This window comes from Balaenoptera borealis (genome assembly GCF_965194805.1).
Source record: "Balaenoptera borealis genome assembly, chromosome: 13".
Taxonomy (NCBI): domain Eukaryota; kingdom Metazoa; phylum Chordata; class Mammalia; order Artiodactyla; family Balaenopteridae; genus Balaenoptera; species Balaenoptera borealis.
The window spans coordinates 96,621,692-96,647,972 of NC_138870.1; the positions used below are offsets into that span (position 1 = coordinate 96,621,692).

General features: G+C 55.7%; 1 protein-coding gene across 7 annotated transcripts in view; it reads right to left on the reverse strand.

Annotated features, from left to right (window-relative positions):
• The window catches only part of DNAL4 (dynein axonemal light chain 4), a 34,447-nt gene extending 9,454 nt beyond the window's left edge, over positions 1–24,993 (reverse strand). For 2 of the 7 annotated variants that reach the window (XR_014233788.1, XM_082352831.1), the window contains exons 1-5: positions 22,469–22,718; positions 14,852–15,059; positions 13,149–13,232; positions 11,751–11,849; positions 2,144–2,213 (exon numbers count right to left, since the gene is read on the reverse strand). Coding sequence is in view for 6 of the 7 variants with exons in the window: in XM_082352831.1 (XP_082208957.1) it covers positions 2,144–2,213; positions 11,751–11,849; positions 13,149–13,232; positions 14,852–14,920 (322 nt within the window). In the remaining variant the exon portion in view is untranslated. The other 5 variants (XM_082352829.1, XM_082352830.1, XM_082352832.1 and 2 more) reach the window with 5 other exon arrangements.
• Between the last annotated feature and the right edge of the window lie 1,288 nt (positions 24,994–26,281).

Below are 26,281 nucleotides of genomic sequence, written 5' to 3' on the forward strand. Positions count from 1 at the left end.
TTCCTACCACCTATTAGCTCACTAATATCTCTGAAAAGTGAGATGTAAGGTGATCATCACCTTTACCGGAAGCTGGGCTTGGAGAAATTAAGGGGCTTGTCCAAGGAAAGCATCTGGTGAATGATGAGGCCAGTGGGTCTGACACACAATGGATGCCAACCCCCAGGTGGTCCCCAGGCTCTGGGCCAAGCATCAGGGGAAGAATCTGTCCCTGGAGAGTCGGGGTGGGGGCAGGGAACCCCAGGGCCGGGTTGAGCTTGAGGAGGTCTGCCGATCTGTCTGTGCTCCCGAGGCGCAGGCCCAGAGCTGCCAGGAACCTGGCCGGGGGAGGCGCACCAGCCAGGAGAAAAGCTGCCATTTCTGAATTGTGTTGCTCAAAGTCAGAGAAGTAGAAGCTGGCAGGGGTCTCCTGGTCCTGAGTCAGCCTGACATTAGATGGAAAGGCCCCCTGCCCACTCCCTACCTGGCCCTCCACCCCAGAGCCCAGCGGTCGGAAGCCACACTTGAGGCCAGAGACCTGCTGTCCTGTTGGAGGGGGCATCTCAGCAACCTGCCCGCAGCGTCAGGGACAGAATCCGGCACCTGTGGGAGAGCTGTGTGACCGTGGGTGTGGCTTTGCCTCCCTGGGTCTTGGTTTCCTCATCTGTCAAAAGTGGAATAGTGTCATCTACCTTGAGAGACCGTGGTGAGGATGAAATGAGAACCAGCAGGGAGCCTCGCACTTACCTGACGGCTCCCTGGCTTCCTTCCCAAACTGGTCCACAGGCAGGCCTTTCTGAAGGTGAGCCAGATGGTCCAGGAAAATGGGCCTGGGGTCTCTGCAGAACACTGCACTTGTAGTCTGCTCTGGATTCCCTTCTCTGCGAAGTTCCCATGGCTGTGTGACCCTGGGCAGGGTACTAAACCTCTCTGTGCTTCAGTGTACTCACCCTGCCTCACCAGGTAAGTCACAGATGTGTGAGTGGCTGTGGAGGAATGTCCCTGGGTTGGTTTTTTTTTTCTTTTCTTTTTTGGGGAGGAGTGTGGAGCATGGCAAGAGTCCCTCTCCAGGGTGACTGTAGGCTTGGGGTTGGGGGCCCTGCTTTGGACGTGACACTCCCAGCCACAGAATGAAGTACCAAGGGTCTGCCTTCTTGCTTTCTGGGAGGACTCCCTGGGGGCTGAGAGGGACTGGCCCAGCCTGTGTTTTTCTCTAGGGCCTGGGATGACAGTACTTGAGCCCAGATGCTCTGGCCTGGGTTGGCCATTGGAGGGGAGAGGGGCTCAGAACTGCCCCGCTTTAAGCAAACCCACTGAGCAGAAAATCCAAAGGGGCCTGAAAGGCAAAGTTTAGAGCACTCCCTCAGTCTATGAAAGGATCTTTATTTTATAAAGAGCTTCCCAGTCAAATTCCATTAACTTGACCCCTTCCTTGGGTGGGCGGGGGTAGCACCGAAATGATCTCCCAGAGGAGGTGGCCCAGCGTGGGCGGAGGTGCTCAGGCATTGGGATTTGGGGGGGTCCCGCTGGAACCCTTGGAACAACCCTCTGGGAAAAGGGGCTGCCGAGCGTGGAGGTGGAGGGGTGGGGGAGGAGGGGTTGGTGACCTACCGAGGGAGTCACTGGGTCCTGGGTGTCTGCCCTGGGCCAGGGCCCGAGCACCGGTGCCTCTGTTGTCATGGCAGCCCCGCGAGGTGGGGCTGTCGAGCAGGCAAAGTTACAGGAGGGACGTGGGGCTCGGAGTGTGAAGTGGAGGCACTGGGGCCTGGCTGGACCACAACTTCAGTAAGAGTGGGGACCTGCCTGCTCTTAGGTGGCTGTCTCAGTACCCACACAGGCAAGGCACACAGCAGGTGCTCAGTAAATGTTTGCCAGTGAAGAGCAGAAGGAAGTCAGGTCCGACTGATTCAAAGCCACCACGCCATTTCCCCACTTGGGCCCAATGAACCCGAGGAGGTGGCCTGTGGCCCCCTGGGCCTGGGAGGAGAGCAGGGTGTGGGCAGAGCCGGGCTGGCCCTCCCAGCGCCCTCCTGCGGTCCCGGCCGGGGCAGTCAGGGACGAGCCATGTTATGCCCACATGTGTCCACGAGAGGTCGCCCCGCACCGCCAGCAGCAGTGAGACCCGCCTCCCAGAGGACCCCTAGTGGTGGAGGAAGGAACTCACCTTGGAGGAAGCAGGATGCGGCCCGAGCAGCGTTGGAGAATTGTACCATGGAAGCGTTGGCCGAAGGGCACTGCAAAAGCGGCACAGAGGAGGAAATGAGCCCAGAGTGGGGTGGCTGGTCCTAGGGAGCCACAGCTAGTCCACGGCAGAGCCTAGAGGTCCCCTCCCAGGTCCTCATCTCCTGGATCTGAAGAGGGCCTGCTGCTGGGGCTGCTTTGTCTGGGTTTCCCTAGACTTCTGGACCGCAAGGGGGAGATGGGGTCGGGGAGGGCAGGGCTGGTGGATGGGGAGCATGGGGTGGGGCCACGGGGTGCACTTGGCTGTACCCAAGGCCACGACCCTCTTGGTAGCCCCTCCTCCATCAGGACGGGCCCAGCTGGTCATGCTGGGGGTACAACTCCTCCCCCTTGATGTGGGAGCATCACCAGGTGAGGTAGGTGCCCCAGGGGGTCTGGCTGGGAGGCTCTGTCAACTTGGCTTGGCCCTCACTGACCCTGGAACCCCACACCCAAGGGGCAGGGCTGGCGCTGGATGCCCAGGGAGCTGGGCCCTGCTGAGAAGCAGTGAGGCCGGGCCATGCTGGGCCTTGCGGGCTGGGTGAGGAGCTGGGTTTTATCCTGCGGCAGTGGGGAATCTACTGGGTGGGGGTTAAACCAGGGAGCAGCGTGGTCCTTCTAGTCACCGATGGGTGAGTGAGATGTGGGTAGGGAGCTGGGTTAGGAGGCCGTGGTTTCCTGGGCCTACAGCATAACTCACAGCCCAGCTCATCCTGACTAGCAGGGCAGGTGACTGGCCCACTGGCTGTCTCCTGTCAGCCCTCCGAGCTGGGAGAAGAGGCCAGGAGACCTGTTTTCCTGGCTCTCTGGCATCATGATCCTTCAAGAAGCCCTCCTTGGCTCCCTGCTGCCGGTTGGATGACAGGTGTATGCCTCACCCAGCCTCGGTTTCAGCTCTGTCCACTCCCACCCACAGCGACTTTAGCTGCAACGCCCTGACCCCTCCTCACCTCCCTGGGGCCTGCAGAAACCCCTTCCAGGCCCAGCTCAAATGTTATTTCCTCTGAGAGGCCTCCTGGCCAGTCTGGGCAGCAAGGCCTCTCCCTGGCACCACATCCTGTGGGAGCTCAGAGCTCGCCGTGTTAGCAGGGTTCTCGGCCAAGGCCCGGGGGGTAGAGCCACTGCTGAATGTAGGGACTGGCCCAGTGGCATGCACAGCACCCAGCGAGAGGGACGCGGGGAGAGGGGACAGAGGGGCCCGGAGGCGAGGGAGAAACCAGCTGAGCCCACCCTCGAGTCCGTGAATGTCCGTTCGGCACTCTCGCTATTGGTCAGCGAACTTCTCCTTGGGTGACGTGGAAGAGCTTGTCCTTCTCCCCCAGCGTGACGTGGCTGTGTAGACGGGGTGGGCAGAGAGCTCGCCCCGCTCACCCCGGCCCTCCTGCAGGACTGTGGCCCCAGGCTCTGCTGGCCAGCCCCTCTCTCCACAGAGCCCTTGCCACCCTTGAAGTCCTGCGGCTCCTGAAGCCCCCGTGGCTTCGGGCTAAGTGCCTCCAAGGGCTCCCGAACTGGGGGGGGGGGGGGGGGGGTCAGGCGTGGGATGCCCTGGCTGTGATAAGGCCACCTAAAGGGGCCCAAGAGGAGGGGGAAGCCAAGTGTAGCAGCAGGGCCACCGAGATGAGTCCCAGGATCTGGAGGTGGTATCACGGCTGCTATGCAAACAGCTGGAAGCCCAGGGAGCTGGGTCACACAGGGGGCGCGGATACTGCGAGGATAGAGTGAGGTGGCATCTTCTGGAGCCAGCCACGGAGGGAGGGCCATCTCCCGGAGGGGTGCCCAGAGATGGAGTCCAGGGAGTACGCAAGGCCCTGGGGATGCAGTGGAGGCGGGGCAAGGGAGGGAGCCCTAGCCAGCTAGGGTGGGGTGGGGTTACGAGCACTGATAAGAGAAGGAGCCGCAGGTCAAGGGGCCAAGGGGAAGGCAGGGCTGGGCTCCGGGCTCCTCAATAACAGAATGCTTACCCTGCCCCACTCCTGGCCCTGGACACACCTCCAAAGATGCTGGTCCATCTCCAGGGTGGCACTGCCCCTCCCAGGTCCACAGCGGCTCTAAGCTGGGGGCGGGGGAAATGCAAGGACCACCCAGCCCAAGGAAGAACTGAGCGACCCCTCCCCACGCCTCCTCAAGGCCCTCCATCCAACCCTGCGTTCCCAACACTCAGTGAGTCCCTGCACACTGTTGCTTCCCCCGATTCAGCACCCTCTCCATCCCGGTGCAGGCCTCCCCCTGAACCCCCAGCCTGCCCTCTGTGTGGCAGCTGGACCCTGCCACACGGATGCTGTCACCTCCTTCATTGCCCCCACTTCCATCCTTACCGCAGCGAGTAAGGCCCACGAAGGCCTGGCCCCTGCCTGACTCTCCGGAGGCATCTCTCAACTGTACCCCCAACCTGCTCATCTCCCCCGGCCCCGCCCCACCAAATGGCCTTGTTTTCTGAAAATGTCACGCTCTCTGTCTTCAGGGCTTGTGTACACATCCCAAGTTCTGCCTCAATTCCATCCCCTCGCATTGAACTCAGGCCCATTTCAGTTCAATGTCCCTCCTCTGGTCTCGGCGCCCCTCCTGGGCACACCCATGCCCCACGATGGCACTTTGCACATGGAGCTGTCCTGCTAGCTCCATGTCTGCATAACTGCCAGCTCCTCCAGGTCGGCAAGCTTGTCCCACTGTCCCGTGTCCCTGACCCCAGCAGAAGCAGCACAAAGAATGTGCTGAAAGGTTTTGCAAATGATAAGGGCACTCACTTGACATTTATTGAGCACCAGCTGTGTACAAAGCCCTGTGCTAAGCCCTGTAGGGGGTTATATAATGCAAAGCCCCTCGGCTCCAGGCTCCCGAAAGAGCTCCAGACCAGACAGTGTTCAAGGGAGAGCTTCTGCACCTGCCAGGGCGCTCGGGGGCTTCCGCAGAGGACTCTGCCTGGAACACGCGTCTGCCGAACACCCAGCAGCTTATCTCCGCGCGGGCTGCACAGCGTTCTCCAGGAAGCCTCTTTAGAGCTCGTCCGCCCTAGACTGTGTCCCCAACGGCAAGGGACCGCAGTGGGTGCCTATTTCCTCTGCACAGGGCCTGGCACCTCCGGAGCTCATTAAATCATTGCTGAGTGATGGCTGGGAAGAGCACCAGGACAGCAGGCAAAAGGCGGTCGTCACAGGCCAACTCGGGGTGCGGGGTCCGAGTTGAAGGCTCTGACGACGCTCTGGCAGAGGCTTTAATAGCAGGAGCTCACCCCTGACCCGCTTTCAATGGCTGCTCCATAAGCTTAATCCTCCCAGTGACCTCTGGGATAGGAGGACAAGGACTTCACCCCATTCTACACGTGGAAGAGAATGGGGCTCAGGAAAAGGGACTCACTCAAGGCTACACGGCCAGCAAGTGGTGGAGCTGGTGTTGGAACTCAGGTCTGATCACAGCCCGGATGCTCTTCTTGCTGCTGCTTAGCAAGATCCTCCAGCCTTAGGAACCCACTCATGCTGCTTCTGAGTCTTCATCTTTTCTTAAGAACCAGATCAAAGGGGAGTGACTTTCTGAGTCCCAAATAAACCTGAGGCCTCCTGAGAGGGGCCAGGAAATTTGGCCGAGGGCATCAGGAATCAAGGGACGCCCCTGACCCAGCTGTCACTGATGTGCCTGCCTCGTGTGCCCTGTTGCTCTGAGCTTCCCGGGGAAGACTTTTCCTCTCATTTATCACCCATCCATCCATCCATCCATCCAACCCTCCCGCCCTCCCTCCCTCCAACCATCTTTATTCACTTGCTCACTAGTCACAATGCACCTTTGATACATATCAGGCCCTGTGATAGAGAGATAAGCCATCGTCTCCACCATCAAGTCAATAAAATGTAGCAAGTGTAGATACCAGGACAGAAGATGAGGCACAGTGGGGACACAAAGTGACCCTCTAGATGGAGTGTCCAGGGACCACAGGGGGGAAAGAGTCCTAGAGGAGCTGGCACCACTCTTACCACGTCTCTGAGGCTATTGGTATGTGGAGGAGAAACCTCTGCCCCAGGCCAGCCCCCGCTTCTGGCACATCCCAAGTTCTCTATGAAGCCATTTCCCTACTGTTAGGGCAGGGGATCCTCACGGAATTTACCCGGCTCACTTCAGTGGGCCATTTTGAGGCTGGAAGGACAGACACAGCCTGCTATTGGGACTGTCTTTTCCGGCTCAGGGCGGAAGGTCTGGTCCCGGCTGTTTGGGATCCTTGGCCACTGGATGTGTGTGTGTGTGGTCACCCTGCCTCTCACGCTCTGACCCTGCAGGGCACCGGTGCCGACAGGGCCTTGGAGGCAATTTCCTACCTGCCCTGCTGAGCCCAACCTTCCAGACTCCCAAGTCTCCCAGTGGAAGTGGGGGCCCAAGGGCAGCAGATGGCTCCCCAGACTGGCCCTGACCCCAGTCCCCAGTCGGCACTTCTAACCTTAAAGCAATTCCACCTCCATGGCCACCATCTCCTTGGTGCCCTACAGTAAACCTGGGAAGGAGGCAGGGCAGAAGCTGGGAACCCTATTTTGCAGGTGAGAAAGCTGAGATCTGAGAAGCAGAGTGGCCGTCCCAGCTGGCGGGCAGACTCCCGGAGAGGTTTAAGAGCTGGGCTCTGGTGTCCTGTAGGCCTACGGTGAATCCTGGCTGTGTGACCCGGAGCTTGACCTCTCTGGGATGCCTCCTCTGTAAAAGGGGGATACTGAGAGTACCTCCTCACAGGGAGGACGTACGACTTAAATGAGATAGAGTTTGGAAAATGCTTAGTGCAGGGCCTGGCACACTCGGGGCACCCAATAGTTTGGCAATATTATGAATACTAATTCAGGTCTTCTGCCTCCTAAGCTTGCTCTCTTTCTACCCCACCCCCCCGCCCCATCTTTCTAAGGATTGAAGACAGCAGCTGGCAGTGGGAGGTGGTTGCTTTACATATGAGATGAGGAGAACAAAAGGAAAATAGAACAGGGTGGTGGCTTATGGCTAAAATTGAACAATTCCCCTCGCAGACCTGGGGGAGGGGCCTGAAGGACACCATCCGACGTTCCTGCTCCCTGTTCTCGAGGAGCTAAGCCTTGCTTCATAGCTCTGTCAGTCCTGCTGCGGGGAGGGGGAGACGCTGGCCTGGGACCCCACAAGCCAAGGGGACACCCCCTCCCTGCCCGTAGGCTCTGTTCGCCAGAGGAGCAGGAAGTAGGCTAAGTGGGATCCTGGAGCTTCTCTGCACCACTTCCAAGACAACATTAAATATTCACCAGAAGATTCCTCCACAGGCCCACCGTGAGCTTCAAAGGCAGCCTGTCCCCTTGGCAGTGTGCGTGCCGCCTTGGTTGCCACGGGCCCCATTACCAACTCCTTGCTCTTCGTCTTCTCCCGCTGACTGCCTTGGTGCCCCTGCTCCCCTCCCACGACCCCCCGCTGGTGAGGCCTGCGGTTCTGGCGTCTGTGGGGCCCCGGTGAGGGGACCAGCGTTTCATTCCCCCTGGCCGGCGCGCACTGCTCTCCCAGGCGGAGGGCCGGGCCCTGTGACTCGGCCTCCAGACGTGTCCAGAGAAGGCTGCGATCTCCCCTACGCTGACTCTGGCTGGGCCCGGCAGAGGGGACTGAGGTGTAGGTGGGCGAGTCACCGCTGCCCACACACCCACACACAGACGGCACCAGAGGGGCTGGGGCTGGCGGCGGCTGCAGGGCTGTGGTCGCTGCCACCATAAAGTGAACGTCCAGGGCTGCGGCAGGCCGAGCAGAGGGGAGGTGGAGGCCTGCTGCCGGCGCAAGGAAGCCGCGGGGAGCCCGACGGACGGAGGCGCGGACTGGCCGTGGGGACCCCCGCTCTCCACTGGGCGGGAGGTAAACAGCAGGCCTGTGAACACAGCTCGTGCCCTGACGAGCAGGGCCGCTGAGGGCGGCAGGCCGGGGTCTAGGTCCCGGCTGAAGTCGCTTCCTAACTGGACCTGGGCAAGATACCCCGCCCGCCCAGCCTCAGTTTCTTCATTGGTAAATGGGGACAGTGATTGCCACCTCGGAGGTCTGTGGAGGATGCAGGACACCGCGGGCAGAAGGGAGGGAGCCCAGTGCCTGCCAGGGGGGGACGCTCAGCAGCTGGAAGCTTCCTCGCCCTCAAGCCCAGAAGCCCCTCACCTTCAGCCGCTCCTCCTCCCTCCGCCCTCTGGGGAGCTCCACGCCCAAATCCTCCACTGCCCCCAACATCCATCTCACCAGCGTCCTCAGGCCCCCGCTGTTCTGCACGTGCCCCTGCCCCCTCCCCCGAGGGTGCCTTCCCCAGGCGTTGCCCCCGTCTCATCCCTCCCCTGGAAATGCCACGGCCTAGTTCAATGCCACCTCCTCTGTGACGCCTCCCCCAGTGCCCCGGGCAGGGAGAGCTGCTCCCTTCCCCGAACCCCACATTCCCCTGAACCCCACCGTCCCTCCCTGCTAGCAGATTACTTAAATGCATCCTGCTTTTCTGCTCCTAGGTCTGCCTCCCTCAGTGGACTGCCAGCCACTCACTGCCAAGGCCGGTGTGTTCCGATGCGTTCCTCACCGTCATGACCCTCTCCTGTTGCAGCCCCTGCCAGCAAATGCTTGTTGAATCACTGGCCATGAGCAGGGAGGGGCCTGTGAGGAAGGTCAGGGTGACCATGGCTGGCACAGGTCTCAGGGAGCAGAGGGAAGGAAAGCCACTGAGGTCAAGAGAAGACGTGCCCGGGAAACACAGCTGTGATGGTCCCGGGTCACCTGGCCCGATCTCGACAGCGGGCACACCGCCCTCTGGGAGCAGGAGGGGGAGGCGAGTGAGGAGGGGCCCGCCGCAGCAGACAGAAGTGGCACCACTGTACTGAGTGCCTGCTGGGGCCGGCACTCAGTACAGTGCCGGCTTGTAAAACCTTGCTGAATTTCCACCCCGTCCTGGGGGAGCTGGGTGTCAGCACCCCATCTCCAGCTGGGAGGAGAGTAGCAGGCCCAAGCACGCAGAGTGTACACCACAGGGGTACCACCTGCTCCAGGTACAGGCCTGAGACTCCCAGCAACCTCAGGAGCTGGTTCCTTTTATCCCCATTTTATAGACAAAGCAACTGAGGCACAGAGAGGTTAGGAAGAGCAGGGCTGGGCCTGAGCCGGGTCTGTGGACCTCAGAGCCCACACTCCCCACTGCCACCCCACTGCCTGGGATGCAGGCTGAGCCTGTCTTACTTTTTGGCACCCACGTGTGGCGGATTAAAGGAGAGAACAGCCGCAAAGCCGGCAGTTACTAAACCAGAGCTATTCCAGGCCTCGGCGCCCCCTCTCCTTGTACTCCCATCTGCACGCCTCGCCAATCTCCCGGCAGCACCCGGCGTGGCACAGGGCTTGGGCCAGCGCAGGTCTGAGGTCAAGGAGCTGCCCCTCACGCCCCCCAAGTCCCAGAGGGCCAGGACCCGCTCCACAGTTAGATCCTGATGGTCAGCCTTGGGGCAGTGACCCTGACTTCTCCTTCTTTTCTGCCCCATTGCACTGAGCTCAGGACCCCATGCACAGCGGCAACTCAGCGAGCACTTGTGAGGTTCTCAAGTGGACCGACGGTGCTCCTCTCCCTGCTCAGCCGCTCGGGTCTTTGAGCAGAGCTCAGCTGACTGACAGGGTGCCGTCCAGCAGAGCTGCTGACAGAACCTGTTACAACTGGACTCAGCCTCAGGAGGCTGTGACTGGGCCGGGGGCCAGGACTGCCAGGCCTGAATGTCCTAGGTGGGCCATCTCAGGAGGCCCCGTGAGCGCAGGGACAGTGGGCTGGGGAGGAGGACAGGCTGTCCCAGCTCCGCCCAGACCCGGCATTTTGGGGTGTGAGACTCAGAGTCCGGAGCCAGCCCCTGAGCTGAAGGGGCTTCTCGGGCCTGCAGCGCAGCCCCTCATCCTCAAGCCACTTCCGCCTCTGTGCGCTTATCCCCACCATCCCTTGGCCTGGAGCATCTCCCCCCTGGGGAAAATCCCCTCTCCCTTCCAGAGTTGGTTTTCGGGGCTCACCCCTCCGGAGGCCCCCCATGACTCTCCGGGCCGGGCATGGAGCCCCTCCTTCCACCCCACCGCGTCCTGTCCTCTCTTTTATTACACCACTTTTCACATCCAGTTGAAACAATTGGGTTCAAGTGTTCTTCTGCGATAGACTGTGAGCTCACTGAGGGCAGGGTCTGTGGTTTCTCCATCTTTGTGTCCCCATTCCCGGGGCCTGGCACTCAGTGCTGCTGAATAAACATCTTTGAACTGAACTACATTATGTGAGACCGAAAACGTCTTTATAGTGGCTCAGGTTGGCCACCAACGGTGTCTCAGTCATTATCCACAGGGCCCCATCCAACTGCGCTCAGTCCGCACCCGTGACAGAACGGCGGGGGGGCAGGGCCTGGGCACGCGGGGTTGTGCCTGGGCACAGAGTTTCCGGCAGCCTTGCGGTCCAGCCAGAAGCTTCTCCGGGTTCCTGGGACCCAGCACAGCCTGAGGACACTGAGCCTGCCTTCCCCCCAACCTCAAGAGACTGTAGATCAAGGTCAGTTTTTGGTTATTTTAATTGTAAAAACCAAGACATTCATATAAATAAGACCGCTGTGTAAAATAGGATTCACCCTTCTACTAAAACCCTTCTCCCCACACTCAAAAAGAATATAGAAAACCCAGCAGAGATAAGAAGTACAAATCAGCATGCGGTCCCTGATGAGAAGTAAGTGGCAGGCCAGGTTTCCCTGCTGAAACAGGCCTCACGGCGAGGGCACCCCTGGCCCAGGCGTCTCACCGGAGGTCAGTGACACTTCGAGAAACAGCGCAGTCGCAGTTCCCGCACCCTCAGCCACTGGTTACCAACTGCACGGGTGAGGCAAGGTAACAGGTTCACGCGGCCTGGCGGCTGGGGAGCGGGGAGGGGACGGAGGGGGACAGGCTGCTCGGTCCTCACGTCAAAGCCCGGGGCTGTGAAGCTGTCAGCCCAACGAGATGCAGTGGCTTGTTCAGCCCGGGGTCAGGCCGGGAAAGGGGCTTCTGGGGCGGGGTGGGGGTCACCACTTCTCCGGAGGACAAGGAGAGAAGCGCCAGCGACCCCCGAGGAGAGACTCTCTCTCGAGGCCATCTGCATATGGCCCGTATAGCCGAGGACAGCGGACGCCTGCCTGCAGTGCTGTGGGTGGGAGCGAGGGGGCTCCCGGGCTCTGAGGGGTGAGCAGCCACTCGGAGAGGCGGGGCTGGCGTGTCCCGGTGCGAGAAGTTCCATCTCCCCCGCTCCTTCTACCCTGTCACATCTCCCCACCCCTCCCCTGCCGCCCCCTCACACCCTGGGACTCAGCGTGAGATGGCTGCGAGCCTGGGGACAGAGATGTCAACAAATTCACACACCGGGCGCGGCTCAGGAAACGGTACACAGGACAAGAGAAAAGACCCCGGCTTTCCTTTGGAAAGTCAGGACCTGCCTGGGGCTGCTCCCCATCCCAGAGGAACAGCAGGAAAAGGCCTGCAGGGGACGGGGGCAGGGGCGGGGGACAGTGTCAGGAGCACTTCCAGACACACACAGCCAGGGTCCCCCCGAAGTACAGGTAGAGTAGGTTCTTCACCTCATGCGTGATCTCAAAGCCGAAGCCTTCACCGATCACCACGTGCCAGGAGGAGCCGAACTTCTTGTCCATGGTCTCTTTGATCATCTTGGCGGCGCTCTGGAACCAAGAGGGTGCTCGTCAGAGAGGGAGCTTTCGGGGAGAGAGTGGGCGTGAGTCAACACCTCTCCGGAAGACAGAAGTCTTGGCAAGGGAGAGGCCTGTTGCCTGATATTGCTGCTCTGCTTACGGAACCTTCGGACAGGGTTTCCGCACGGGCCCCCTCCTGCCAGGGGCTGTCGTTACACAGGGACGGAAACCCAGACACTATCTCATCAGTCAGAAGACACTGGCGAGGTGGCAGAGCGGGCATCGGGCCTGACACAGGGCCCCAGGCTGGAGCTCGGGCTCTGCCCTTAGTGCCCGCGTCCAGTGCCAGGGCCACAGGGCTGTTCTCAGCACTAAATGAACAAGCCCCCGGAGAGCACACTGCAGACTGCACGGATTACCGTCGTCACCACGAGGTGTCAGGCTTGCCCTCAGGGAACAGAAAGGCTTTTCCCCGATGGGTCTGGTGGGCTCTGGGACAGAAGCTGGCCCGGCTCCCTCCTTCCCGCGCTCGCTCTTTCGAGAAGAGGTCTGGGCGTGGGGCGAGGCCCGGCCTCTGCGGGGTGAGCCCCGTGCTCAGGCACTTGCTGTGCACTGGCAGCGCCCTCACCGTGCCGGGCAGCTCACCCACACCATCTCAGCACGTGTCTCCTCACGACCGCCCAGCGCGGAGGCAGCGTCCTCACCCCTGGCCATAGACTAGCCCACTGGGTGATAAGAAATGGCCTGTGCAAGGTTCAAGAGCTAGGAGGGGCTGGAGATGGGAATGTGCACTTGGGCCTCCCCGGCCCAAAGCCTGGGTCCTCACTAGCCAGGGTCTGCCTCACCCAAGCTGCCATGACACTGACTTCTTTCTCGCTCACCACCAGACTGATGAATGACATCCCTGTGTCGATGCCGATTTGTCGTTATCGCCGGCACCTAGAACGGTGCGTGGCACAGGGATGTGTTTAACATCTTTTTTGCATGGATGAATGGATACATGAACGAATGCCTGGGCGGGCCTCTGTTCTCCACTGGGATGGAGCCAAGGGGAAAGGTACCCTATTCAGCAGCCCACCTGAGACTGGGAACATGGGCAGGGGCGTCACGGAAAGCCCTCTGGCTCTTCTCCCTCTAGGGCTGGGCGTGAGCATCGATCAGTACCGGAGACAGCACCGGTCTCTCCCCTCACCGGCCTTCCCCACGGCCCGAATGCTTCCAAGGAAGGCTCTAGCCTGGTTCCAGCAGGACTCTCTGGAGCTGGCTGTGGGGACTGGGGCCACAGGGGTCACCAGAGACACGAGGGGCCGCCTGCACTGATGGCAATACCTCGTTGTTGTTGGAGAATTTCTCACAGGCCGTGACACACAGCTCCATGGTCTCCACTCGCATCTCCTCTGGCATGTCCGAGTGCTGGAGACAAGGCAGGGGACAAACAGAGAGAGCCTCAGCCTGTGACCTGCCTTCTGGGCTGGCCTCTGTCCCAAGCGTAAGGCACGGACACCGGGGAGCTGCCCCGGCACAGCCCCGGGCAGAGCCCAGAGAGATGACCCATCTCCTGACGGAATCAAGCTAAGCCTTGCGAGCTCTTACGCCCCGGGCCCCTGTGCAACCAACGTGTTACAGCGACAGACACGGGATGAAGGCTGGCCCAGGCAGGAGCCTGCCGGCCACGGGAACGGTTTACCAGTAGCCTCAGAGCACAGCTGACTCGCCCAGAAGCCTGAAGAGGTGGTGTGGCCCCTCTGAGGGCTCCTGCTTTTCTTCCTGCCCCTCTGGGTGCTCCTTCTCGGGCCACTTTGCTGGATGTCTCTCCTCCTCTGGGCTTCGTCTCCACCCTCGCCTCTTCTCCAGCTATCTGCTCTCTAGGGACCCCACCCTGCTCCATGGATTTATACACCTTCTATGCGGGGAGGGTTCCCACATGTTCGTCCTTAGCTTTAACTTCTTTTTTGGGCTCCGGATTCCTATGTCCAACTGCCTACTTGACAACCTCAGATGTCTGAAAGATAACTCTTGATTTTTCCCACAAACCTATTCCTCCGTCTTCCCTCTCTTGGTAATCGACACAGTTTTCTCTCCCACGCTCAGGACAAAATAAACCCTAGCAATCACCCTTGGCCTGCTTTCCCTCGTACCCAGCATCCAATGCGCCAGTGAATTCTACTGCTCTACCTTCAAGATCTGTCCAGAACCCTACCATGTCTTGCCACCTCTACTCTGTGACCTGGACTCGGCCACCCTCATCTCTCTGGGTCTCTGCAATAGCATCCTGACTGGTCTCCCCACTTCCACCCTGGTTCCCTAAAATCCATTCTCCTTCCAACAGCTAGAGTGACCTTTTAGAAATACTGAACGTAAAACCAATCACCGTACTCCCACTCCTCTGCTTAAAGCTCTTTACTGTTCCCCTTTGAACTCAGGATAGAATCCACATTTCTCATCGTGGCCCCCAGGTCTCTGAGGCCTGGCCCTGCTGTCACGCCGACACTCACGTCCTGCCACCCCCTCAGCACCCTGTTCCAGCCACACTGGCCTTCTTTCTGTTCCTCCCAAATGCTGAGCTTACTCAGGCTTTCCGTGCCTGCTGCTTCCCCTGCTTGGGTAGTGTTCTCCCCCAGACTTTCACAAGGCTTGCTCCCTAACTTTATTCAGGTCTCTGCTCAGAGAAACCTTTCTAGAAGCCATCCTCTATTCTCCAGCCCCTTATACCTGCTTTATTCTTCTTCATAGCACTCATTACCTGAAATTATGTTCTTTAAACCTTTCTTTCATGTGGGCCAGGCCTTTGCCTTGTTCACTCCTATATCCACAGTGCCTAGAACAGTGCCCGATATATAGTAGGTGGCCTAAATAAATAATTGTCGAATGAATGAATGAATGAAAGAATGAATCACTGTTGACCCCTCGGTCTCTAGGTCTGGCCAGCAGAGCCCTTCTTAACTTCCTCCCACTGCTATTCTGCAGGGGACAAGCTCCCCCTGCCTCTCTCTCAGGTTCTGTGGGGCCCGCCTCCCTCCTCCGGGGCTTACCCTGACCAGAGGGAAGGTCTGCAGTCGTTTATAATCAGCCTCATCTTTCTTCCCTTCTGTTTCTCCCATGATCCTTCCTCTGTGACCAGGAGGAGAGAGCGGGGCTTTCAGGAGGTGCTGGGACTGGTAATTAAGACACACCCAGGAGATTCAGGAAGCAGGCCCAGCCAGCTTGGTGGGAGCAGAAAATGTCTTTCCCCAAGGGGTGCTGTAGAAAACAGGAAAAACCAGGAGAAACGAGTTGGCTTAAAAACCATACGTCGCAAATTAGAAATGTCTCGGTAACAATCTGACACCTCCCCATCTCAACTCCTCTGCATCCTTTTCCAAATGGCCAGCAAGTCTGCAGACGGGAGGATGAGTCAACACGAGATGCTGGGACCCAGTTAAGAACACGTTGGTACGATGCTGCAAGCCCACACTGTCATCATCAAGACAAATACTGACTGCGGGCCAGGCTGAGGGTGGAGCCTTGAGCTCGCAATCAACGAACGTAGCTCCTCTGCATGCCCACTATGTACGCAGTCCTTGCTCCCCAGCAGACGTGGTTAGCAAGTGAGATGTCAGGTCACGTTCAACAGTCCTGGGTTTATGGGCAAACGAGTGCCTCCTTCCGCAGGTCCCTGCTCTGTGGGAGGAATGGGACCAGCAATGCTCCGTGTCCTCCCTGGCACGTCTGGTAGCCCAGCTCTTCTCATCCACCGCCGCAGGCCACCTGTCTGGCTGGCCAGGCGTTGGGAGGCTTAGGCACCCGTACTGGTCCTACCGCTCACTGGCTGCATGGTCTTGGACTTCAGACGCCTCATCAGTAACACCAAGGTAGTCCAATCTATCTCATGGGGCTGTTATGAGAATCAAATGAGACAGTGTACGCCAGGCACAGGGTAGGCATTCAGTAAATTGTCCTTCCCTCCCTCTGGCTCCTGGGGGAATCACACAAGGACATGACTGAAAAGTTATAAAGCCTAATACACATGTATAGATTTTTTTTGTCTTTCCAAATCTAGTTATGGAAAAACAGATGGGGCTTTTTCTAAAGAGATGGGTCTGGATCCTAAAGGACTGGAAGCAGTGCCGGAAATTCTGGTATTTCTCTTTATCCTGTAATTCAGAGAACTTTTAATCTCAGAAGTACTACTAATACAAATAAGTACAAACTGCCATGTCGTTAAGCCCTTTGTAACCATCCTTCTTGGACAAATACAGCCAAATAATGTTTTTCCAGCACGTCTCACATTTCCAAATAAATTTGTTTTCAGTGCACGGCCACCGAACCCTGAAGACGCCTAGCGTAGTAACTAACGGGCAGGTAACGACGAGTGACGTCTCTTGGCTTTCCTGTGGGCCGGACACTGTTCTAAGTGCTCCACGTGTATTTACTCAGCCTCATGCCACCAACGACCCCATGAGTTAGGGCCTGCACGAATGCAGGGTCACTCAGCTACTGAGCGGCAAAGCTGGGGTTTGATCTGGGCACGGTCACCCCAACCCCTCCTCACAAGGCCTCCGCACGGCAACGACACGTAGCGGGCGCCCACACACCTGACCTCTAGGGCGTGACCACTAGCACGGCTCCTATGAGCCCAGCAGTGAGAGGAACGTTTGATCTTCCCTTTCGGTGTCTACTGGTCCAATGCTAACTTGACCCTTGTTTGGCCAAGCCTTGAGCTTTCCGTGCACTTTTTCTGGGCTGTGCTCTCAATCTTGCCCCACCCTCTGATGCTGCAGAAGTCCTCAGTGCCACGCCGTGTGGTCGGCTCCCTCGAGCGAGGCTGGAAGTCTGGCAGCAACCCCACGCCCCACAGCACTGGGTATGTTCTGAGTTCCCAGCGGATGGACAACTCCTCTTACCTCATCATCTGGGCATTTGTACCACTCAGATATTAGCAGTGTCTGTTTGTCTCTACATATAAGCCTGCAAATTACCAAGTACAATCTCATTGTCCTCTCTGCTGAAGTTTCTTATTTCACCAAAGCCAGTGAATCATTTCGTCCTTTCTCGTTAATGTTAGGGTCCCATTGCACCCTGTCCCCCTAGCTGTCTTCGGTAAAGGCCACTTTACTGCCTCCTCCTCCACATCATCAAGGGGTGACAGAAGGTGCAGGCCACACTGATGATAAAAGAATAAGGGCTTTAAGCTTCCACCGCCTCCTGAGGTTTTCAAGTGGGAACAACTTACAATGCTGAAGCAGCTGCTTAGGCCCCTTCCACCTGAATATGTCAACTCAATTTAATTCATCCTCTGGGCTAAAAAGCACTAGCGTGGAGGGGAGCTCGGAGGCAACTGTGCCTACGTCTGCCCTCTGGGAGGTCAGGGTCTGTGACCGCTGCTTGGACTCTGCTTCAACACATGGGATCCTGATGAAACAAGACTTCAGAGGTATTACCAAAGCCCATTCTTCAGGAACAAAGTGGAAAAGCCACTGGGACAGTTTTTTTTAGGGGGGACATCACCTTGTAGAGAAGAGAAAGTACAGGATCACGAGGCGGAATATTAAGGCTGGAATACTAGCTCTATAACTGAAATCAATTCTGCCCTCTTCCTTGCTTTGCAGCCTTGGGCAAGTAATTTAACCTCCTGAGTCTTGGTTTCCTCCGTGAAATGGGATAATCCCGCCTTCTCATTCTCAGAGAGCAGTCGAGAGCAGCAAGGAGATGCACGTGCGCGCTGTGAAATCGCAGAGCTCTCTGCACTCAGCATCGCACTGCTCTTACAGAAACCACGGAATCAGCCAGCACTTCGTCAATAGCATTCAACCGCATTGATTCAGGATCACGACTGCAAATACTTTTCCTACCCACTGCACGTACTCCTGCGGATCCAAAAGGAATGAGACTCACAGAATGAAAAGGAACAGTTATAGATGATGTGTTTCCAAATCCAGAGAGGTAGGAGAATTTTTTATGATGCTGTATCATTATGGTACAGCTACAGTCATTCAGCCACGATTTTAAAACCCTGCTGATAGAATGCTACCGAAAATAGCAGAACTAGAGGTTTTAATAACCTTATAAATCTTCCATGCAGATGAGTGTGTGCCTGACAGGATCAGGCCAGGAAGAAGTTGCGCCAGGTCTAAAAGAGAGCCCTTTAATAATGTAAGTGTGCCCCTGGCCAGGGCACTTGAATGTGCTGGGTACCAGAGCTCGACCGTCCCGGGGCCTGTCCTGGCGCACAGAGCCGGTGGCAGCCTTGCTCCCTCTCTGCCCTTTATTCTCCTCCTTACCCGAGGGCCCCTCTGGAGCTTTACACAGCCTCGCCCGTGTCTGATGCGAGGCTTCTCCTAGGCAACAGGAGGCAGAGGCAGGGCTCTCCACCTCATCCTCTTGTAAAGCCTGTGCCCCTTGTTCTTCTGTGGCAGTGACCTCAGTCACTACTTATTATTTTGCTTTTGAAGTGTTTGGGAAGAATCCTTAAGAGGGTTAGGGGATGTGGGAAGGAGGAAGGAAAAATGAATGAATTCTGGGAAATAAGGCCAAAAGTGTCAGCCAGCACCCCGACCCCCACCCCAAGCCACTCAGCGCCTGGAACACACTTGGCTCGTGGACCACGGCTCGCCACCCCTTACCAGCTTCCGGCATCTGAGAGGTGGGAGGACACGCTTGGAGCACGGCATCGTGCTCCATAGGCAGGTCTGACTTCACACCTCGGTCTGTCTCGGATAAGTGTTTACATCTCTAGGCCTTGGTTTTCTCATCTGGAAACTGGGCCTAAGAATAGACTCTGCCTCACAGTAAATGTCAGCTCTTGCTACTGGTGTGGAAGGAAGGGGAAGTGCAATGCCCTTCTTCATATCCCAGCCAACTAAACAGCTAAATGCTAGGCCAAACAAACCAACACTCACCGAGTTCCCCACCCCGGTGCTGTTAGTACTGAAGCAGGAAGGAGTCACAAGGAAATTTGGTAAACACAGTTGGGCCGGGGGCTGTGGTGTGGTGACACTGCGCTTTCACACTTACTGCCTCATTTCATCCCATAACAACCTGTGGGGGCAGCACCCACTCCCGGTTCTCAGACAAAGACACTGGGGCTCAGAGAGGTTTGGGGGCTGGCCTGTGGGCACACAGCCAGCAACAACAGAGCCAGGATCGGAGCCCACGTCTATTCTTCTGACGCTACCTTCTGTGCTTGCTTTCTTGTCACAAGCAAGTAGGAAACAAGACAGTAACACAAATAATGTCAGTCCTCGGCAGCCACTGGTCCAGCCCCCTGTCCAGGCAGGCCTCCTACTTCCAGCCGTATGGGGGCTACACACACACTCGGCACCTTGGTTATCTTTCTGCCTTTCCCTGACACGTCCGCCCTCTGCCTTCTGGCCAACAAAGGGCAAAGCTCATAAGGTGAGGAGAAAGGAACCTAAAGACTTGAGGGCATTCGTCTAAGATGTCAGTGGTGAAGTCAGGAAACAACACGGAAGATCTGGATTTCATAATCAGTTTAAAATGCATCTGGGACTTCCCTGGTGCTGCACTGGTTAAGAATCTGCCTGCCAACGCAGGGAACCCGGGTTCGATCCCTGGTCCGGGAAGATCTCAGGTGCCGCGGAGCAACTAAGCCCGCGTGCCACAACTACTGAAGCCCGCGCGCCTAGAGTCCGTGCTCCGCAACAAGAGAAGCCACTGCAATAAGAAGCCCGTGCACCACCAGAAAGAGTAGCCCCCGCTCGCCGCAACTAGAGAAAGCCTGAGCAGCAACAAAGACCTAACGCAGCCAAAAATAAATAAATAAATAAATTTATTTTTAAAAATGCATCATCTACTATAAAAGAAAGTTTTAAGAGTAAGAAAGAGACGATCGCAGGAGAAAGAACAGTCCTTCTCAAGAAAAGAGTAACCTTTCATGCACACAAAGGCTTTTTTTTCTCACATCACCCTTATTTTTTCTCATTTCACTGAGGTCCAGTGAAAACTTCTGATGTGTCTTAAACCAGGGGGAGGGAAGGAAAGAAAGAGGGAGAGAGGGAGAGAGAAAGATGGGGAGGTAGAGAGCAAGACATTTTCTTTATGTATAAGATGATGCAATAAAGGACACTGACTCATGTGGTACACCCTCATGGACATACCCAAATCCAAACATTTTTGTCAGGATACAAAGTACAACAAAAAGCCATAACTATCACAGACATCAGCTCCACAGGAGAACAGATGCTTACTACAGACAGCAGATTACACAGTCTCCCACCCCCCACTTTCCCACCTACCCCCTCCTTTCCCACTCAAGAGAACAGATTTGAACGTAAGGGACTAAGAACGACGTTATCACAGAAATGAATTGGAGTTAGCCCTGATTTACTTTTTGAAAAAAATCAGTCACAATTGCTAACTACCGGTGACATCTCACAAGCAGTCACGACTCAGCAGTGCATCGTGAGTCCAGACAACCACCTGGGGCTGAAGGACTTGCTCTGTCCTCCTGAGCACCAAATCCAATGTCTGACACATGGCAGAAGCCCAACAAATATCTACACTGTAACTAAATTATATTTCATTTGCCCCCTGGGAAGGGAGAGGACCTATCAAATCCATTCAATAACATTTATTAAGCACTGACCTTGAGCAAGACGACAGGATGGGTGTTCATTTACTCCCCCTAAGAACTCTGTCAGACGGGCACTATTATCCCTGCTTCTCTGATGAACACTCAGGCTGAGAAAAGCAAAGTGACTTTCCACCCGGCTAATAAACGGAGGAGCTAGGATTCAATCAGCTATATATGACTTCAGGATTAAGCTTTTTCAACGACTCTGCTATAAACAAGAGACAGTCTCTGCTTTCAAGGAGCATACAATCCAATATGACAGACCAACACACATACACAAGGAATTAACTATGGTTCATGGCAGAAAGCAGTAAGTGTCACAAGCCGGGTGCAGAGATAGAGGAAATAGGAGAATTCTGGAGGGGGCAGAGGACAGCGAGAAAAGCTTGGTGGTAGGGGCAGCATTTGAGTCAGACCTTAAAAGGTGAGTGGGAATCCTGATGAGGGGGCAAGGTGAGCAAGACCTTCCAGGCAGAGAGATGAACAAACACAGTGATGTCAAAGCAGAAAGCTCAAAGCGTTTTCTGGGAAAGTCGAACAGTCCAATTTGGCCTGAGGACAGAACTTGGCAAGGGAGAGAAGAGAAAGTAGGCTGGGAAAAATGACTGGGGTCAGGTTGTGGACATATAGCAGGGCCCTAAGACCCAGGCTTAAGAAGTATGGATATTTTTAGTGGAGAAAGAGAAGCCCTTTGGAAGTGTCTTGGGGGCTGGTGACATGGTTGTGTTTTGGGGCAATTATTCTGGTGGGCTGGGTTAACAGGAGAGACTGGAGGTAGGAACACCAGTTAGGAAGCTACAGCAATGGCCCGGGTGACGGGCATTAAAAACTTGAACCAGGACGGTGGCTTTAGGCATAGAGTGTGAGACCCTTGAGAGTGTGAGAATCAAAGGCAGAATCAAAGACTTGACACTGCCTAAGTAGGATGGGCATGGCAGAGTGACGGAGGATGCCCCAGGAGGATGGTGATGCCACTGAGACAGACAGGGGAAGTCAGGTAGAACAGATGGATAGATAAAAGATGCGGGCTGGCCTGATTTTTGAACTCCTGAGTTTAAGCTGTTGGTGAGATACACAAATGGAGGTGTCTCATCAGGAGCAGGGAATCATGGAATCATGGATTATCAGGGGCAGGAGGGAAGCCATCAAGCCCAAGCGCCACATCAATATATCAATCTCTACTCCAACCCCACTCCCAAAGTCTCCCTAACCATGGAAGCCCAGGAGAAAGATCAGAGCTAGAGATGTGGATTTGAAGGAGAAACGGAGAAATGACAGCTGACCATAAGGGAGCTGGTGACACTTCTCAGACGGGGAAAACGTGCGGAAATAAGAGACAAAGGAAGGAAGTTCATATTATCCTCAGAATCCCCAAAGGAGATGTGCGGCAGTATCCTAATTCTGTATATACTCAGACTGGACTCCAGAGAGATTAGGTAACTTGCTAGGGTCCTGTAATTGGGAATCCAAATTAGGTTTGCCAAGTCCTTTTCACTACACCCGAAACTTCCCCAAAGGACCACATCGTCAGGGAAGCCTACAGTTGGGTCAAAGAATCACATCCTAGAACGTCAGCGTCAAAGAGATCTTAGAGATCATTCAACCTAACTTCCCGTTTACAAATAGGGAAACTGAGGCCAAAAAGGGAAATGACCAGCCTCGAGTCCCAGCACGTCGTCAACTGCCCAAGTCAAGCGGTCTGGGTGGAGGCGATGGCGACCACCCGCCCACCCGCGGGAGGAGGGGGTTACCCTGCGAAGGATGTGGGATCAAGGCGCAAGGAGGAGTTGGGTTAGGGAGGACGTGGGATCGTGAAGCTGGAGGGGACCTCGGGAGGGTAGGGAGGAGCGGCCTGCAGAGTCGCGACGGCGAAACTGTCTCGACAGAACTCGCAGGTCCCCGAAGCGGTGGTGGAGGGAAATGGGGGTTGGGAGGACCTGGAACTGGGGACCAACAGGCAGGAGGCTGAGGTGGGGCCTCCGCGGTGGGCGAGGCCCCGCCCGCCCCGCAATGCCTCCCGGCCCCCCTTCGGGCCGGCCCTCCCCGCCCAGCTGCCCACCGCTCCCCCGGGCCTCACCTGCTCCCGCGGGGGCCGGAGCCAGGGCCTCAGCGAGCACACCCCCGCCAGGGTTGTCAAGGAGGGAAACAAGAGTGTCTTAGCAACAGCAAGGAAGTCTTGCCCCCTCACCGGACGTTGACAGAAATTTTACTTCTTATTGGTGAATAAAAACGTCAATCAATGTTGAAGGGCCCACAACGTAGCGATTTGTACGGAAAGGGGCGTGGCTCAGGGGTTGGGAAGGTGGGGCTTCACTTATAGTTGTCTTAAGTGGGCCTGAGGAGCCGGGCACCTTAAGAAGTTCTCGTTTTAGAGAAACTTTGAAAAGCAGTATTGCCTGGGGAGTTTCTTTTAGTCATTCGAAATAACAAATGCAATTTGTCGGTGTCGTGACCCTAAGATGCTACTTTATTGGGATCTCAAAAGCCTAATATTAAGTAGCATTATGTAGGGCTTTTACAATGGGTATCGCACCTGGTTCTCACCACAATGAGATGTGGTTACGAATACTATTCAAATAGTATTCGTAACCACATCCATCTGAACTAAGGTTCAGAGAGGTTAAGTAGCTTGTAAAAGGAAAAAATCAAGGTTAAGTTCCTGGAGAAGGAACCCAGGGGCTCTCGCACAGCAGCACACCCTCATATAGTTGACTAGTCCTAGCCCGTGGGAGACATTGTACCATCTGACCTAAAGATACCATTGTCCAGAGCCTGCCTTTTCTTTCCCTTAGGAGAAATTAATCTGAACATATGAGTACAACTAGGGAGAAGGGAAAGGGGGGAGGGGAGAAGAACCTGCAGATTCAATTATTTGATTGGTGGATCAAAGGGTCAGTGGGGTGCTCCATATTTTAACCATTTACCCTATCATGATGGGTACTTTGGGTGGAACCCCACTTCACATTCATTGGCATTTACTGGGAACTCAGCCCTGGCCAGGTGCTGATGATTCAGAGGGGAGTAAGATGAGGACCTTGGTCCCAGAGAAGGCACAGTCCGGTGTGGGGAAAGTCATGTCAACAAATAGAGAGTAATTCATTCTACCTGTGCTCCGGTAGAGGTGTGGGCAAGGTGCTGGTTCTCTCCAAGGAGGGAGGAACTAACTCTCAGAAGAGGTGGTGCTTGAGTTGGCTGAGTCTAAGATGACCAGCGGCTAGGAGGGTACACACAGTTCACTGGGGAACTGCTGGTGGCTCCATGAGGCCTGGGTAGATGATGAACGTGGTGCAAGTGGGAAGGGGGATGGTGAAGACAGTGGAGGTGAAGATGCAGAGGGAAGTAGGGTTTTGAATGCCAGGTTCAGAGATGTGAGGTGAGAGTGGGGGAAAGTAGCTGCTGGAGGGTTTTAAGTAGGGCAGAAACATGGGCAGATTTGGGTTATGGAAAGATCACTTGGATGGAGAAGATGGTAGACTGGATTTGGAATGGGTAGGTGAAGGCAGGCACAGCAGGTTTAGTTTTAAGACTTGGAAGCTTGAGGTGCGCCAGGCCTTTGCCAATTCCCAACTTGCCTCCCTGGTGTGTTCTGAGGGTCCACGGGACATCTGACTCAGCCTCCAGATTTCCTCAATCCTCTTTGCCGAGTTTCTCCAAGAGATGGAAGGTGGCCTTTGAGGGGGATGAAGCTCTTGCTTCCGCCTCTGATCCAAACTTCTCCCAAAAGGGGTCCACATTTGCTGTCTTCTCTTTCTCACCTCCCATTCATTCTTCAGCCCACTGCAATCTGGCTTCCACTCCCACGACACCACCAAAATTCCCTCTTCCATGGTTACCAGTGACCTCCTGAAGAGCAGAATCCAATAGACCCTTTTAGTCTTTATCTTAGTGGACCCATCCCCCTGCTGGCATAAATCTGTCGACTACAACCATCTACGTGAAATTCTCCACCCCAAAGATAGTGCCTGCAGAACTCTTTACAATGCAGATTCCAAGACCCCACAGCATCAGAATAGTGAAGGGCAGTAATCTGTATTTTTCACAAGCACCCCTGGTGCACACTCACAACTGAGAATCACTGCTCTATCCTAACACCTGGGGCACCTCATTCTCCTGGGTCTCCTAAAAACTCTCTTCCTTTCTGGCTCCTTCTTCCTTTGATCTCTGTGCCCACCTTGACCCTCCTCTTATCAATGGTCTCAAATTCCTTCCTACCCTAGGTCACCTCCTCATCAGCAAGAGTTTCCCTTAGTCATGCTGCCTAGAGTATTTACAGGAATTGAGGGTTGGGTGTGAATTTTGGAAAACCTCTCTGGTGATTCCAAACACTCTTCCAGGGAGTTATGCCACCCCACACACATCTTGTTGAGAATTGCTACCTTAAGGACTGCCCTTTGGGGATCTCATCCACTCCCACGGTTCCATTGTCAATGTCCTTGTAGATTCTGATGGCTCCTGTGTTTCTCTCTCCAGATTAGGCCTCTCACTGGAGCTACAGGCCTAAATATCCAAATGCCCACTGGCCATCTCCACCAGAATGTCCCACAAACCCTTCAAACTCAGTGTCCCAAAGTGAATCCATCTTCCTCCAACTTGCTCTCTTGCATCCCCGTCTCAGTAAATGGCACCACTACCACTTGCAGTTGCCTCCATCAGAAATCAGGGAATCTTGTCCTTCCCTCTTCCCCCTACCATCACCCACCTCAAATCAATCACAAGCCTGCTGATTCTAACTGCTGTGTCCTGATTACAGCCCCTTCTGGCCATCTTCATGGCACTCCTCATGTGCACAGCGCCATGATCCCACCTGTATTATTGCAATACCTTCCTAATAGGACTACCTGACCGCAGTCTTGCCCTTCTCTAATTCACCCTCTATACCACAGTCAATGTGATACTTCTAAAACCCAAATTTCACCACTGCATTCCTCTCTTTAACAACTGCTTCCCTCCCTCCACAGTTCCCCAGCGCCTACCAAGTGACATCCAGATGCCACGACCTGGCATTCAAGCCCATGGCGTGGCCCGTGGGCATCTCCATCTCCTTCTTGCCTCTCCTTCCCCTGTGCTTTACACTCCAGCCACTCCAGCTCTCACGGCTCTCCACACACTCCACACTGTTCCTCACCTCCCTGCATTTGCTCACACATCCTCTCTGCCCACATTCTTCCTCTGCCCGTCCCTCCTTTTTGGCTATAGGAGCCCATACTCTTTTGGTCTTAGCTTGCACACGTTGGGATTCCACCACTTGCAACCAGAAAAGTCCTTTGTACTCCCATCTCATCTGGTGCATGTTCCTGCCACTGCTCTTCTCCACTGTTTTGCACTTGAGTTTAATTCTCCGTCTTCCCCTGTGAGCTCCTTGAGAGCAAGGACTTTGTCTTATTCATGTCTGCATCTCTGTGTTTCACACAGGATCCAGCAGAGAGTAGGTGCTTTGTAAATGTTTCATGAATAACTATATGAATAAATGAATGGGGTGGGCTTCCCTGGTGGCGCAGTGGTTGAGAATCTGCCTGCCAATGCAGGGGACACGGGTTCGAGTCCTGGTCTGGGAAGATCCCACATGCTGCGGAGCAACTAGGCCCGTGAGCCACAATTACTGAGCCTGCGCGTCTGGAGCCTGTGCTCCGCAACAAGAGAGGCCGCGATAGTGAGAGGCCCGCGCACTGCGATGAAGAGTGGCCCCCGCTTGCCACAACTAGAGAAAGCCCTCGCACAGGAACGAAGACCCAACACAGCCAAAAATAAATTAAAAAAAAAAAAATGAATGGGGTGGATAGGATCCTACCGTACTTCTTCAGACTCAGCTCTTGTCGATCCCCAAGATTCAGCCTACATTCTAGCTACACCTCTTCATGCACTGCTCCTGCTGTTTAGAACGGTTAATGGT